Source organism: Periplaneta americana, chromosome 14 (assembly GCF_040183065.1).
Source record: "Periplaneta americana isolate PAMFEO1 chromosome 14, P.americana_PAMFEO1_priV1, whole genome shotgun sequence".
Classification (NCBI taxonomy): Eukaryota; Metazoa; Arthropoda; class Insecta; order Blattodea; family Blattidae; genus Periplaneta; species Periplaneta americana.
Window position 1 is genome coordinate 8,534,853 of NC_091130.1, and position 15,598 is coordinate 8,550,450.

Consider the following 15,598-nt stretch of genomic DNA (forward strand, 5'->3'; position numbering starts at 1 on the left):
TTTCATAAAAATGAGTAAAATATGTACTAAAAATTCGTGGAATAACAATGAAGATTTATAATTTCAGTGATAAAAATACATACAACAATCATGATAGGATCAATCTTCTTAATGTATCCAGCTGTTTGCTGGCAACATAAAGTCCACTGTAGTCTGTTCAGTTGTTTTTCACGAGAAATGAGGGGTATTTTGATCGGTGTTCATTATAGATGCCTGTTGCTAGTAGCCAGAGTTGGGGTGTAGTCAATATATACTGCAGGGCTGTGTCTTCTGCAACTGTACTAATGATTTTAATTTACTTCTTTTGTGGTTTATGGATGGACAGTATAGAAGAATGTGTTCCAGATCTTCATCATGATTATTACACCACAGACAAGTAGGATTATCAGAAATGTGAAATCGGTGTAGGTACAATTGTGTGACAATGTGACCTGTTCTGGCTCTTGTTAAAAATGTTTGAACATGTCTGGGCAAGTTTTTGTACATTTCCAGGTCATTTGGTTTCTTTTGTACAGACTGTAAAATTTTTCCTTTGTCAGAAGAGAGCCAATTGTCGATCCATAGTTTTGTAAAATGAGACTTTACTGAAGCAAAAGCTGTTTATATTCATGGAGTCCCTCAGTGTAAAATTCTCCGGAGGTAAAATAGTCCCTCAATCACGATCGGATAAAGGAACGGGAAAATTAAATCTGAAGCTATGAGTTAGTAGCTTCGTACTGGTCACGTGTTTGAATAATTTACTTTTAAAATTATTCCTTCACCCCTGCCTGGAAATGATATCCGTGTGTAGCTTGGCAAGATAGACCCGAACCTTCCAAAACTCGTGCGTCAATATGACTTTTGTATAGGCCCCACCAATCAGAGAAATGTTTGTCACATTTTCATATCCTACTTGTTACACCTGCTGTGCTGAATGATTGGACCACCTTACACACACGCCCACGTTAGAAATGAAGTCCAAATTGTAGACCAACAAGATTTTAGAAGTATCTGGAGGCACTGACGAGGATTGCCTATTTCAGTGTGGACGCAACCGCAGAGTCTGGCCGCCTGGGCCGGTTGGTGAACCACAGCAGGAGTGGGAATCTCGTTACAAAGACAGTGTGCATCCTGAACAAGCCACACCTAGTGCTCATTGCAAAGGAGGACATCATGGCGGGCGAGGAAGTGGTGTACGACTACGGCGATCGCAGCAGAGAGTCGCTGCGCTATCACCCTTGGCTTGCCTCGTAAGTGCACGCCACCATCTCCAGTATTGAACTCGCAGTATGTGTTGTGCTGGCAAGCTTTGAACGTATGTGCTGACTCCTGAACAGCTGATCGTGTGGCCCATTGGGTTAGATTTGTGCTCAACAAATGTTAGAAAGAACTTTTTATGATCTTAACATTGCATTTGTGATGATCAGAAAGAAATGTTTAAAACGTGTTCGAGAAGAATATGAACTGACGACTGATAGTTGTAGCTTTGAAATTGTTGTTTAATAGTATAGGATTTTTTTTTTGTGGGAGTTGGTATCACTGCCTGCATATTAGAAATAGTAATTTGGTAGCACTGAAGTCACCTGTGTTAAGATTTTTTTTTTCTGCGACAGCTGTAATAATGAATTTGGTACATTGCCAATGCAGAAGATCTCTGAGAATGCATTTGTTGAGGGCGTGGAATGTGTATTTACTTGTATTTAGGATATTTGTACTTCATACTCTGCGAGTTATGGTAATCTGTGTAAATATTTCATCAGGCTCTCATGACGTTCACTTACAAGTGATGTGAGACAGAGCATATCCATTGTTCATTTTATTTATCTCACCAGATCAGTTCAATTATATTCATAGTCGCCTTCACATGGATATGGTGATGGGAACTTTTCTAAGATGACTGATGGCTAGTAGCTGGTTTCTCAGAACTGATTTTTTCAATAGAAATAATATTAAAACTGTGAAGAAGAAGAATAATGTTCCACTGCCAGAACTTCCATACCCTCCAAAAGGAGTGCACAAGCGCATGACATACAACTAAAAAATATAGGCTCTGTCAGAATGAATGGCTCAAACACAAATTCTGTGTCTTAAACGTTACTAGAAGCAGAATTTCTTGCCTATGATTTATCCATAGTGCCTATAATATTGGCAGAGAGGATTTCTTTTTTATTGTTGAATTTCTTCTTAAACTTGTCTCCCCAAATGAAATATTTTTATATTTAACACTTTAAAACTACTGTCTGTGTGCGTTTAACTGTACTAGAATAATATTTTGCCTTTACCACATTTTTATTTTTACATTGTTAGACCTGGATAATATATAATACTTCATAGAGAAATAGTTTTGCACAGAAATAAGTCGATTGATATGATCTGGAAAATCTGAGAGAACTACCGGTCAAATTTCTCTGCAATTTGTGTTCAAGAACATGTCTGGCTGTTTAAAATTGCAACTCTCATACCCATCCCCTTTTTCTACGCCCTTTCCCAAATAAAACAGAGAGAGAGCATTGTGTGTTGGTCTGTTACAACATTCTCCTTATCAAAGTGATAGCATTTTTATTTATTATATCTGACACTTTCTTATTTAAGTTGTTAGCATCTTTCTGGCAAGCTTGCTATCCCCAGTCCTTCTATTTACGTATTTTAATTAATGTTTATGAGAGATCTGCAGTAAGAGTACACGTTTCTGAATAATTTCATTTATAATTTTGTACATATAAAATTATTTTGTTGCCTTTGTTTATTGAGTGATGGTAAAGTGTTTTATAACAAATCATGAAATGAAATGCTAGTCAAGCTGTTGTGCTACTCAAAAAACAGTACGATTTTATTTGCATGCAGCATTATGATTGAGATCTTTGTAAGCATTATTTGTTATATTAAACCGTGTTAAATTAGGATAATTTTTTGTTTCTTTTGCTATGGCAGTAGTTTTAATGAAAAAAGAAACGAAAATATACGTAATTTGAAACTTGTGTGAAAGATGCTGTTTAAATACGTATTAGGTCCAGTACCTTCCAAAATCAAAATTTTTGTTGACTGACAGAAGACTTAAGTTCAAACGTGCTGTTAAAAAAAAAAAAAAACTTTAAATCAATACAATGTTTTCTCTCTATGACATGACATCCAGAAGATTTTATAAAGAGCCTGAACTTAAAAAACACTTTGTCGTTCGGACATGATCAGTAACTTAAAGTAAACAAGAACTATTTTGTTGGAGCTGGCCGTTGCAGTCCATGAACAGAATTTGGATCAATGAAACTTCAAGAATTTCATATTTATTTGCAGTTAAGATTGAATTTATCTTTTCATTAGCAATTATTAGTGAAGGAAGTGGAGGTTTCAGACACACACACTGCCATCTCATAAAAGCCTTTCTTAGACACTAAGATGATAACAATGGTGATTTACAGTCAGTTGTATCTTCCTGCTCAAGTATTCAATGACTGAAGGTTGATTTCAAAAAAGGAATATTTCAAGAACTGGTTTATCCAATGTTCAGGAGAGAGAGGTGAATCCATTCAGTGAGACAGACTGTCCATCGTATTGATGAGAATTGCAGCTATGTTATTAGATATAAGTAGGTATTATTTTTTAGATGAACACAGGACTGTTAAGCTAATTCTAATATCCTATTATGGAAGCCTAAAAGTATATTTTTATTACAAGTATACGAAAGAAGGATGAATTTGGAAGGAGAAAGAAGGGGAATTTTTCTTGTAATTCTTGTTACCTCTTTCTCTCTCTTTCTCCTTCTGACAGATTATTCTCAGGGGCTTTTCTGCTTATTTAGATTATGATTAAAAATCCTACCTCATCAATGTGTAAATCTATTGAGAGCAAGGTATTTATTTTGTATATTTATGTTTACTTGCAATTAGAGCAAAAATTATATTGATACAGATATTTTTGGATATATAGAAAATTAGATACTTAAAGATTAAAAATGGTTAAGGACTGGTAAGCAAGATCTATGCCCAGTTTCTGGTACATCTCAGTTAACTCTGTTACTTTACTGCTCTTATAAATTTAACTGCACTGATAACTTTCATGTGTTTCTGGAAATTTAAATGTAGATTTATCAGTGCTTGTAACTAATAGATGAGGTAACTTCAAGTTCAGTATCTATTGTTCATAGTTGTCTCTACTAGTATTTTGTTAGGGGTTTTTTTATATAGTTATTTTTGTTTGCAGAAGTTTTCAGTAGTAATATGACTGACAGGTACACAGTACGCTCTGTACTAGTAGGTGCAAGACTTTTTAAATTAAAGAACCGTGTAATAACTACACAAAAAATATAGTAAATTAATTTATTATGGTCTATATTATTATTTAATATCAGTTATTTTAGTTTATGAAACAGTAATGCAGTAGCACCGCATATAGGTATTTATTCGAAACAATAATAACAGCCAGGTAGCTACAGGCTGAGACACAGTTACCAGTTGAAGCACAGATCACTGTTAAGATGATAACTGTTGTTTTGGAAACTCATTTTAAACATATCAACATGTTAAATCATAGATAACTCTATATACTCTCTTTCCAGAAACTGGGCACTGATGTATTATGACTTGCTAGTGTTTGTAGCATAATTAAGTGACCAGAGTTGCCTAAAAAAATAAAGGAGACCAACCTAAAATATCATTTCTTGAAATCAAACTTCAGACAGCAATAATTATTAAATAGCTAAATGTCTTAATTTATATGGACGTGTTAATAGTTACATAAATGCAGGAAGAAAACATTTGATATGGAAATCACGAATTGTTCAGAAAAATTACAATACGTATATGATAATTATAATTACAAAACCTTTAATTAAAATATGCAACAGCTCCGCAAATTTGAATGCTTTTAATGAGGATTTTATAATAGACAAATATCTTCTCTTGACTTGAAAAAAAGTGACTACCAGAAAAAACAAGAGAGTCAAATATTTATTTTTGTTATTGTATACCAATTTAAATTTTTGTCGTCTACGACATCTTTTTCTCTCTGCCCTCTCTCTGTAATGGACCTCGCTATGTTAATATAATTAAAAGGGAAACAGACTTCATAGATGTGAAGTGTGTACGTTCCATTGAAAAATTACAGTTGTTATACCAATGCATCTTCTGGTTGTAGTGTTGAAAATAATTTGTAAATATGTTTACATCTAGCCATGATTACATATTATATAAGAAAGTATGATATATTTTTATGTCAGCACCAGCTGAAGAGAAATTTTGTGTAAATTTAATTTTACCACAAGTGTGTATTATGCACTCCAGATCATTTTGCTTGTAATGTGGCCTATAGCTCTAACATTGCAATTACAGCTCTAGCACAGAACTGTTACAGTATAATTATTTGCAAGCATAACGTTTATTTTGTAAGAAAGACTATTTATTTGTTACCATTTTCCTGTAACTTTTGAGTTTGGGGGAGTTTTTTTTTTTTTTTTCCCCATAGTTACAATAAGTTATTATATTAGATATACCGGTAAGGTACCTTTTTATGAAGTGTAATTTTGTTTTAAAATACTTCATACTTTAAGTTGATAAATTTGTAGACTGTTCATAGGCTATAATGTTAAAAAAAACGGTAATCGTGTAATAATTGATTTGTTTCTTAGTATTAGTATAATTAGACATTCATTAATTTGAAAAATCTTTCAGACAATATGTGCAGATCTTGGAAAGACTGATATTTTATGCATGTAAAATTTTTTCGTGTGATGAACTCTTATTGAAAAGTTTATTAACAATGTATGTATTACGTTACATTGATCCATTAGCAGAAGGCATTGTTAATACGTAAACAGTGAGTGTACAGATTAATTGACTTACTAATGGCTCCTTTGTTGTAGACGTATTATTAATACTTTGTTGTTTCGTCAACTGTCTAAAGATAGGTTTGAAGAGTAAGTACTTTGATTTTTATCTAAAGTCAATACTGCCATAGGAGTATTAATAAAATGTTTAGTTGATTATATTTACCTGCAGTTATTTTTCGTATTAGCGGAAAAGGTTTGTATAATAAATTGAAGTTGAAGATACTGTTATGTTAACGAGATTTATCACATAGTAAGGCCCTATCATGTACTCCAAGTCGTTCCTCGGAATAAAGTGACTTTGATATGTTGTTGATTTTGTGACTGGATAAAATGGCGTTTGTTTTAAGAATACGATTAGGCTACTTATCTGCAGTATCGTTGTACAGGAACTTTTGAATGTTAAGGGGTAATTAAAAAATAGTTGCTCTAGAAAAAAATTGTATATAAAGATGACGTTCAGTTTATATGTTCATATTTTGTATATTTACACAATAAGATCTTGAAAACTAGAGAACTGATATTCTTTACAACATATTGTAAATTTTAGATTTACAGGGGACATTACAACTTTTAGTATGAGAGAGTTCGATTTAAGGTGTTTTATTTAAAGAAAAATTGTTGGATTGAGTCCTAGGCAATCAGAAAAAGTAATTTTCTTTCTGAAAACTAATGTATCGGTATTATGATACATTCTTTAGAGTGTAGTTATTTGTAGTAGAAGGTATTGAAAAGTAATATGTTGAAAATATTAGGGAGGCTGGGTAAGCAAAACATTCACAGCCAACTACAATCGAAGTCAGGATCTCACTGCTACTAATTTTGTGCATATTTTTCCAAATCCGTACCTGAAATTTCGAAAGAATAATTGAATTAGAAGTTCTCTTTTTTTTTCTGTGATGTGGATTTGTCTTATACAGTAGAACCTCTATTATCTGTGGTAATGAAGGGGGTGGACTGAACGGTTGATCGAAAAAATCGGATAATCTGTACCATGGAAGATTTTGTAATTTCCTCCATGATCTTCTATTTAACTCGCTAGGTAGTGGATCAGAAGTTCACTAATTTTAAGTCTGGTTGTCAACGACAGGTTTTTAAGGGCCAAAGAAGCCCTTTGTAATGACTGTCTCAGGAAAGATAGGAATAAAGGAGGTTTTATGTTGTAGATTTATATACTTTTTACACTTTATCTTCGTTTTGTTTTATTAAATCGCGCAGTTGTAACTTCAATCTCATATTCCGATGCGAGATGAGCCACAGTTTCTCTTCCTCAAACCATTGAATTATTTCCATTTTTTCGATACTTAGCAAAACACGTTTTCTATTAACACTAGTGGAAGACATATTTTTATATACAAGTTATACAGAGTGGGGCAGAGCAACTTGCTTATTTAGAAATTCAATTACAACAAAAATAATGCAGATATATATTTAATTCTTTGAACAACATCAAGTACAACATGTAAATTTTATGTTTACACAGTTTTAAAGATATCACGCAGATGGCGTCCATTATTTTCAATACACTGCGTTAATCAAACTCGGAAGTTTCGTTCATCTCTTTCCAGCATATCGATGGTTATGTTGGCAACAGCTTGACGAATGTTGTTCTTCAGATGAGCCAGGGTCCTAGGACGATCATTGTAAACAAGTGATTGTAGATAGCCCCATAAAAAATAGTCGCAGGGGGCTAAATCAGACGACTGTGCAGGCCAGTGCAGATCGCCCCTCAAGGAGATGAGGCGTCCTGAGAAGTGTTGCCGCCAATTTGTAGGGATGAAATTTCAGTTCTTCATGAAGGATTCGCCTCACAGAACGAGCAGACAGCCCAAGAGCAGCTGCATGTTTGCGAGCAGAACGCTGAGGGGATCACACAACAGAAAGTCTTACCATATCAATGTTTTGTGGTGACCTTGCTGTTCGTGGAAGCCCAGGTTTTCTTTTCTTCACATCACCAGTTTCCCTGATGTTATTTACCCATGAAACAATTTACTGCCGGCCAAGAACAAGAACACAGGGCGCAATATTGAAATGGGTGCGGAATGCGTGGCGATGATTGAGCGACCGTTAGAAAAGTATGCCTCGACAGTGAACGCGCGCTCCGCCGTCATCCACTCCATAATCCTAACTAAACTAAGCGGAGCTACAACTTTATGCCCCGTCCTCTCGAATGTACTTACCCCAACCCTCCTCGGAGCAACTGTCGCTTCAGGGCACCAAATTGAAATAAGCAAGTTGCTCTGCCCCATCCTGTATTGGTAGACAATGCTGTGTAGTGACACTCTCTAACAAAACAAATGTAGAACCTACTAATATGTACAAAACAGCACTTCATATAAGTTATTTATTTCTGAAGGAAAAAAAAAAGAGCGAGAAATAGACAGATAATCCGCCAATCGGTTAATAGGGTGACGGATAATCGGGGTTCTACTGTATTACTAATTTTGTGCACATTTTTCCAAATCCGTACCTGAAATTTCAAAAGAATAGTTGAGTTAGAAGTCCTCTTGTTTTTTTCTATGTTGTGGATTTGACTTGTCCTTTCAATGAGTACTTTAATCTGCAATGTATCAGATACGTAAATAATCTGTAACCATTGTTCCCAGGAGTTGAAGGTGATGTTAAAAAAAAGTTTGCTAATTAGAAAGAAATTGAAATGAACGTAAAGATATGTGTGTTATTAAAGTAATTAAGAATTTCTACAGAGTTGTTTCCTTTTTCTTGCCAGCAGGGCCAAAATATAACATAAGAAAAATGTCACCATGACCATGTGAAGTGTGAAGGCATGGCACATCAATATGCAGCTTCTATCGTAGGTCACATTTTATACGCATTTTTTAAGGTCCCTGTTTTAGCTATTTACATTATAAGCTTTTTCCCCCCATCTTTGTACATAATTTCTTGTAGATTCCAACAAATAAAGTGACTCTAAGACTGTAGCAGTATCCAATTTTATTGTTCTTACCCTTTTCCTACTGTATCATTTTCAAGAGTACCAAATATATTTTATTGTCAAACAACTTTACATACATATTATCTGTCATGGTGGACTTGCATTTTTTTTTTTTTTTTTTTTTTTTTTTTTTTTTTTTTTTTTTTTTTTTCACCATTACAATGTAATTTCTAACTATCCTACAGTCTTACCAAATATCTCTTCTAATACTACAATCCCTTATACTGCTTTTTCATTAACTTTTATAGTCCTTATTATCGTCCTTCACTGTTCTCAGTTCCTTTATCTACACCATACATGGGCATTGTGCCTCACTGACCTTCACAGAGCTTATCGCTCTGGGTGACATCTTCACAGTCCCCGTTCCTCCCTCATGTAGCTCTTAGGTGTGGGCAGGTTCTATATCAGTTTCATAAACAATATCAGTGGTGGCATAATGGCATTATCAAAGCAGTGTGTACGCATTAGAAAACGATTATTTCATGAGAAATGGGAGTTTTTTTTTTTTTTATGCTGTTTAGAAGGGGATAACATACGATGTATGTTATGCTCGAAAATCCTATTAGGCATTAATAAATTTAATATACAACGACATTACTCCTTATGTCATAAAGAACATGTTGAATTAGAAGGTAAGACAAATTAAATGTTATTTTTTCGTACTATTCCGAAGAAAATTTATGATCTTAACATTTGCATAGTATATTAAATACGACATTATACCTTAAACACGCTGCATTAAAAGGTACGAGGAATTAAATGTTGTTTGTACGCATTATTTCCAAAAGAAATTTATAAAAAAAAAATATATCAAATGTGCGTAGAAAACGAAATACGATTTTCTGAAATTATTTTAGGTTGAGAACGTGCAAATCTATTAAGTAATCTTAATGCCAGAATATTCAAGAAAATAAACGTAGACAACGTGATGGAATATTATTGGCTATACCTGGTAAGGTTTATCTTGTCTCAGTAGCAATAAAACCAAGTCCCTTCAAATGAGGGTGGAGATTATAGAAGGGTTGTAAATTTTCAGGATTCCTTTCAAAACCTTGTTATTGTACAGGCTGCCGGAACTCAGTTTCTTGAAAGACAAGCTCAGTGACGGAATTACACAGTACGAAGAGAGATATTTTGTAATTTTATTTTGCGCTACAGAATGTATCAACTGGTCCCTTCCGCCACTGGATGGATGGACGGCATCGCTCCACTCCCCCATCGCCATAACAACACAGACGAAGTAAGACATATCTCCTTTCTCTCTCTTTTCACAGTGAGACAAGATACATCACACAGACTCTAGTTAACGCAATTTCTCGCCTGTGATTTAAATCAATTCAGTGATGGAGAAATAGTAAAGAGGTTTATGATTAAAGCTGCCGAATTAATTTGCTAAATTGAATAAAAGTTTTCGAGTCTCTCACGTTAACCAAGCGCTTTCCTAATAATTCGCCACTGACCGCCTTAGCGATTACAATAAGGTGATGCAGGTCACAGCAGTTTATATTTCCCATCCTACTCTGCAGTCTCCTCTCCTAGTAAACTATTTCAAATAGAGTGCCTCACGTAACCGAAAATTGTGCCCATGTATGATCTACACTCTCTATTTTTTTATACAGTACAACCCCGATTACCTGTCATCCTATTAACCAATCATTGGATTATCCAACTGTCGCTTCTTTTTTTAATTTTGATTTTTTTTCTGCAAAACAAAAATGAACATTGTAAGTATGTCCGCCAAGTTAGCTCTGAGGTAGCTTGTCAGCTCGGGTTCAATTCCTGGCAGGGTCAGAAATTTTCGTGTAAAATTTCTACATCGTGACTAGGAGAGGTGTGGTGCACAACTTCTAATCTCTAGATTGCGCATCAATAAGCCTGGCTTAAATCCCAAATCTCCCTGCAGTGAAGAGAAGGCACATGTCACTGTTGATGGTGATTCGTCTGTTGGATGGGGACGTTAAGCCTGGCCCCCCTTGGTGCTAGTCAACAGGAGTAGGCCATGTGCTGACACTGGGTTTTCCCTTCATCTTCATCCTCACCTATTCCCTGCACTACACTTACACTCATCCTAGTACACGACAGAACTCTCCACAGATTCACATCATCCATAGCATGGTTCACCGAAGTGGAGTGCAACTTGAAAATGGGTCACAGTCCTGCCATCTGTCCACAATATGCGGAACTCGAATTACGTAAGTGAAGTGGGTAGACATTAGATACACACATTATTACAAGTCTGTACCATTACATACTAACCTATGTAGTAGGAATGTTATTGCTACTGGCAAGATAAACAAGTATTTCTCCCAACTTGTAAAATAGTCCCCCCCCCGTAAAAATGACTCCCAAGAACTTCTTACAATTGCAAACCCATACACCATTCATCTTCAGTAGATTCGTTTTAGTTACGAAAGGGCATTGTTGTACTGTATACTATCAACAGCTGAAAATACAGTAAATCTCTACATGACGGAACTGAGGGACAAATTTTACATACATACTTAGTTATGAAGGAGTAACATTCAGCAATATATTCCCTAGTACATATTCTATTTTTTGTACAGCAATTACTGTTCCAAACAAGAATTCACTAATTGGAGGGGAGTACAGTTGACTAGGGTTTTTCTAATTTCGTTATAATGAAGGCAAAAAGTGTTCGTTAATAGAGATAAAGGTACATTATAATGCATATAATTTTGGCGGTACTAAGGATTCACTTCAAAATTCAGTGTTTTTGTACCAGATTATTCAAAAGTAAGTTACATTTTGACGTCGCCATAACCTTTTTAAGATTTAAGATATACACAAAACAAGAACATACTTATATTCATAAAGATATGGGGTTTATTGGATCCTGTTTAAATGTTGAATATGTCCGCCATTTTGTTCAACAAGCAACAGTTTTTCTTCTATGTTGTGAATGGCTGTGTTCAGCCCGGACAGTGCTGAAATAGCAGCCGCCATTTTTCGTAGCAAATTTTTTTTTTGCTGCGAACCTGAGCAAATCAGCGAAAGTGGAAGGGGGTAGATATCAACTAATGGTGTCTTATATTCCGGAGTAGACAGAACAATGGCGTGTTTCTTTGTAAACACAGCAGACATTTTGCAATCTGGTCGTTCAGCAACTCACAGCTGCTGTAACTCAGCAAAAATGAATAGCTGAATTAGTGCTGTTCCGGCTGAACGCAGCCAATAGCCTTTACTAACAGTTCTAGTGGAATATCTTCAATTTGTTGCGAAATTGCAAATTTTAGTTCGTTGATAGTCGTAGGATTAGTTAAAAAAACTAACCCCACAGCCAAAAATCATGGCTTGATATCAGGGGAACGTGCTGGCCAGGTGTTAGGAAAATGTCTGCTTATGTGATCACCAAAGATGTTACATAACAATCTGTTAACTGGTGTTTAAATATGGGGAGGTAAAGTCAAAACCATTTTAAAACATAGTCAGTGATAGTGGTTTAAAAATTCAATAAGAAGTAAATTTACTTTTGACTCATAAACATGTTAACCAAAACAAATGAGTGTGATAAATTAACAAACCTCATTGTTCGATACACACAAATGTGTTACCATTTTGTGTACACGTTAATTTTTAAAAATGTTATACATATTTCAAAATGTAACTTACTTTTGAATTACTCTATACTATACAGGAGTTCGTAAGGTAGAAATTTTATTGTACGATTTTTTTTTTACAATAGCGGTGATTGACAATGCAAAATACCGACAGAAAAATTGTGTCTTAGTGCAAACAAGGAAAAACCCATGCATTGTATCTGTAACAAACCTTAGAGGGAAAAAAAAGTGTAGAAACCTGATGCACTCCCCATCAAAAAGCGACCTGTAGTTTGTTAGAATGCCAATAACTTAGATTTGACTTATTCTTTATAAAAAAATTAGCCACCGATATTAATTGCAAGATTGTGAAAACTATCTTGAATGTTACTTGGAGACAATACTTGAGTTGTCATGTTTGAAAACTTTTAATTCCCTTCTCAGACCAGGCGAGCATTCAAAATAGAGTGATTGTAATGTTCTGAACTGAAAACAAAGGCATGTGCCAGGGGTTAGTTTGCCCTCCCTCCTGAAAATAAGCTCATACAATTTAGAATGTCGATAGCTATATTGTAAGTGTTGTAATGGTATTGCTCCTGCTCCACCATTCTCTATTTTCTGCAAAATTAAATTATGAAAAGTAATAAATATGTAAGTAAGGCATATATCATACTTATGTCATATAGTGGATGCAGCATTTGTTTACCAAGATAAAGAAACTCCCTTTCCCGTATGGTGCCTGAAATATCTGGTGGCTAATTCAGTGAATGTAGTAGTTCTTATAATCCATGTATTTATCATATGTGGCTTACAGCAAGTGAAGAATAGTTTACTTTCTTTAATGTGATGTCATTGTTACAGAAACACTATTGTTTGAAATTAATTGTAAATGAAAATGGGATGTTAGATCCAACGGACGGAATAGCCAAGGATAACAATGTAGAATGGAATATATGCCCACTTTATTTAAAATATAGTATCTTAAAAGACGGAATAACTGAAAGTAAAATAAAATTGGGTCAAATGTGTGCACCCCATAAGCAATGTTCAGTTTTTCTTGTCTTGGGCATGGAGGTATGGTATTGTTTTGCACCTTATTTAGGTAGAGGCTTGGTTTCTGTTAATCACAAGTCGTGAAAGTTTGCTAAAATGAAAATTACATACCTTAATTGTCATAAATGTGAAATTCTGACATTTTTATTTATAAAACGACCATATGCTCAATTGCAGCATATTGTGTCAAGCCTAGAACAGACAACAGCGAAGGAATACCTCCAAATAAGAGATAAGATGTCAAGAATATTGAAATATGAGTAACTTACAGAAATTGTAAAAAATTTTCATACAAACAAAAACAAACTCTTAAATTAGTTAATTCATTCATAGTTTTCTGTACAAGGGCAGATCTTTCACTGTAAGCCCAGCATGAAAACCATCTCTTCATACATAATTCCTATGATACTGATGATTTTTATGCATGTAATCAAATAACCACATAAAGTGTAAACAGTTATTATTGTAAATGTATAACTTATATATTACTCGACCAATGCCAGTGGAGTCATGCAGCCCGGAGCGCCACTTGTATGCTCCTGCATTCGTAATACGACATCACGATAGTTCACATTACACCCACGGCTCCACTTGCCTTGGTCGAGCAATACTAGTATGATGTATTTGTATTTGACAGGTTCTACATCTCATAGTCACATGACTAGCTCACAAGCAAACATTCTGATGGGGGCAGATAAAAAAGTTAAATTTTTGTCTTCCACCATGTTAATAATGTCAAAAGAAGTGCTTATACAAATTTTGGTCACTCGACCGCAATTACGAGGCCGTTCAGAAAGTGATTTTCTTGGGGCTGTTTACAGAAAAAAAAAAAGCACAATTGCATGGAAAGATTTATTGAAACGGATATAGTAATTGTTGCTCTATTTTCAACAAATGTCTCACTTCCGGTGGGGAATATGTTTGAAAATAGCTCAACAATTGCTATGTCTGTTCCAATAAATTTTTCCAATGAAATTGTGTTTTCTTTCTGTTAACAGGCCCGGCGAACTTATTTTTACGGCCTTCGTAATTGCGGTTGAGTGGCCAGAATTTGTATAAACACTTCTTTTGACATTGTTAACATGGTGAAAGGAAAAATTTAATTTTTTTTTATCTTTGTGAGATGTATGAAATGAAACAGGTACTGGTATTATTATTATTATTATTATTATTATTATTATTATTATTATTATTATAAATTAGTAGAAAAAGTCATTATTATTAGCAACATAATGTGAAAACGTTTATGAAGTGAAAATTTGCAATTAAACTGTGGCATACAACCAACAAAACTGATAGTATTGTCAGAAATCAAGACAAAGGCATGTCTATGGGCATGACTTCGTGTGACAAAGAATTTCTGGTCTAAATGTTCCCAGATATGCCCACACTTTCTGTCCTTGTGAGAGGTTATCTGTTGTATGTTTTCGTTGCATTTATTCACATTAAATCCGGTGTTCTTGTTGGGACACTATTTTACTCGCCACGTGAATGTGGATTTTTTTAGAACTTGGAATAGTTGGAATGAGAAGCGGAAGTCCACCTTAGAAATTTGCTCCAAACGCTAGTTTGTATTACCAGAATTGCTCTCGGGTTCGATGGGATTAGAACGAGTTAACGTTCAAGCCGTTCGGAATTGTGCGCCAGCAGAAGGCGCTAATTAAATTTGAACATTTGTTACAAAAATTAACTGGCCACATATTTTCATCTTTTACATTTTTTTATAAACTGAAAAAAAGAAAACTAGAATGTCTAGCAACGCTTCTCCATTCCTGTCTTTCCTTCCCTTTGAATAAATTTAACGTCAACATAGTGAGCGCAGATCTGCAGTACAGACCAGTATGAGAAATCAATAGTAACCACAGGCCGTTGCTAGGTTACGGAATAATATGACATTTTATTATCTTTGAGTATCTTCTGCTCATAGACGTAAGAAACAAATACTTGTTAATTCCGATGACAATATAATTTTTGTACGAACATATTTTTTCTATGATAACGTGCGTTATGTTTTTGTGCTTTCAACACATTTGATCTTTTACACAAAATTATATCGCATCCAATATTGCCAATTTTGTATAATTCAAAATATAACATGAGCTGAAAATGCTACACATAGTATATCATAGGAATTTAATAAAAAAAAATGGTCAACAGCACATCGCCTCCAATGCCTACATTTTTTTTTGGTGAATTTAATCAATTCAACGATTGTTGCCCCATCTGTCATTATACACA

General features: G+C 34.6%; 1 protein-coding gene across 2 annotated transcripts in view; it reads left to right on the top strand.

Moving 5' to 3' along the window:
* Positions 1-8,736, top strand: part of Set8 (SET domain containing 8) — a 28,918-nt gene extending 20,182 nt beyond the window's left edge. For both annotated transcript variants that reach the window (XM_069844900.1, XM_069844901.1), the window contains exon 6: positions 1,023-8,736. In XM_069844900.1, coding sequence (XP_069701001.1) covers positions 1,023-1,233 — 211 coding nt within the window. In that variant the 3' untranslated portion in view covers positions 1,234-8,736. The remainder of the gene's footprint in view (positions 1-1,022) is intronic.
* The last annotated feature ends 6,862 nt before the right edge of the window (positions 8,737-15,598 follow it).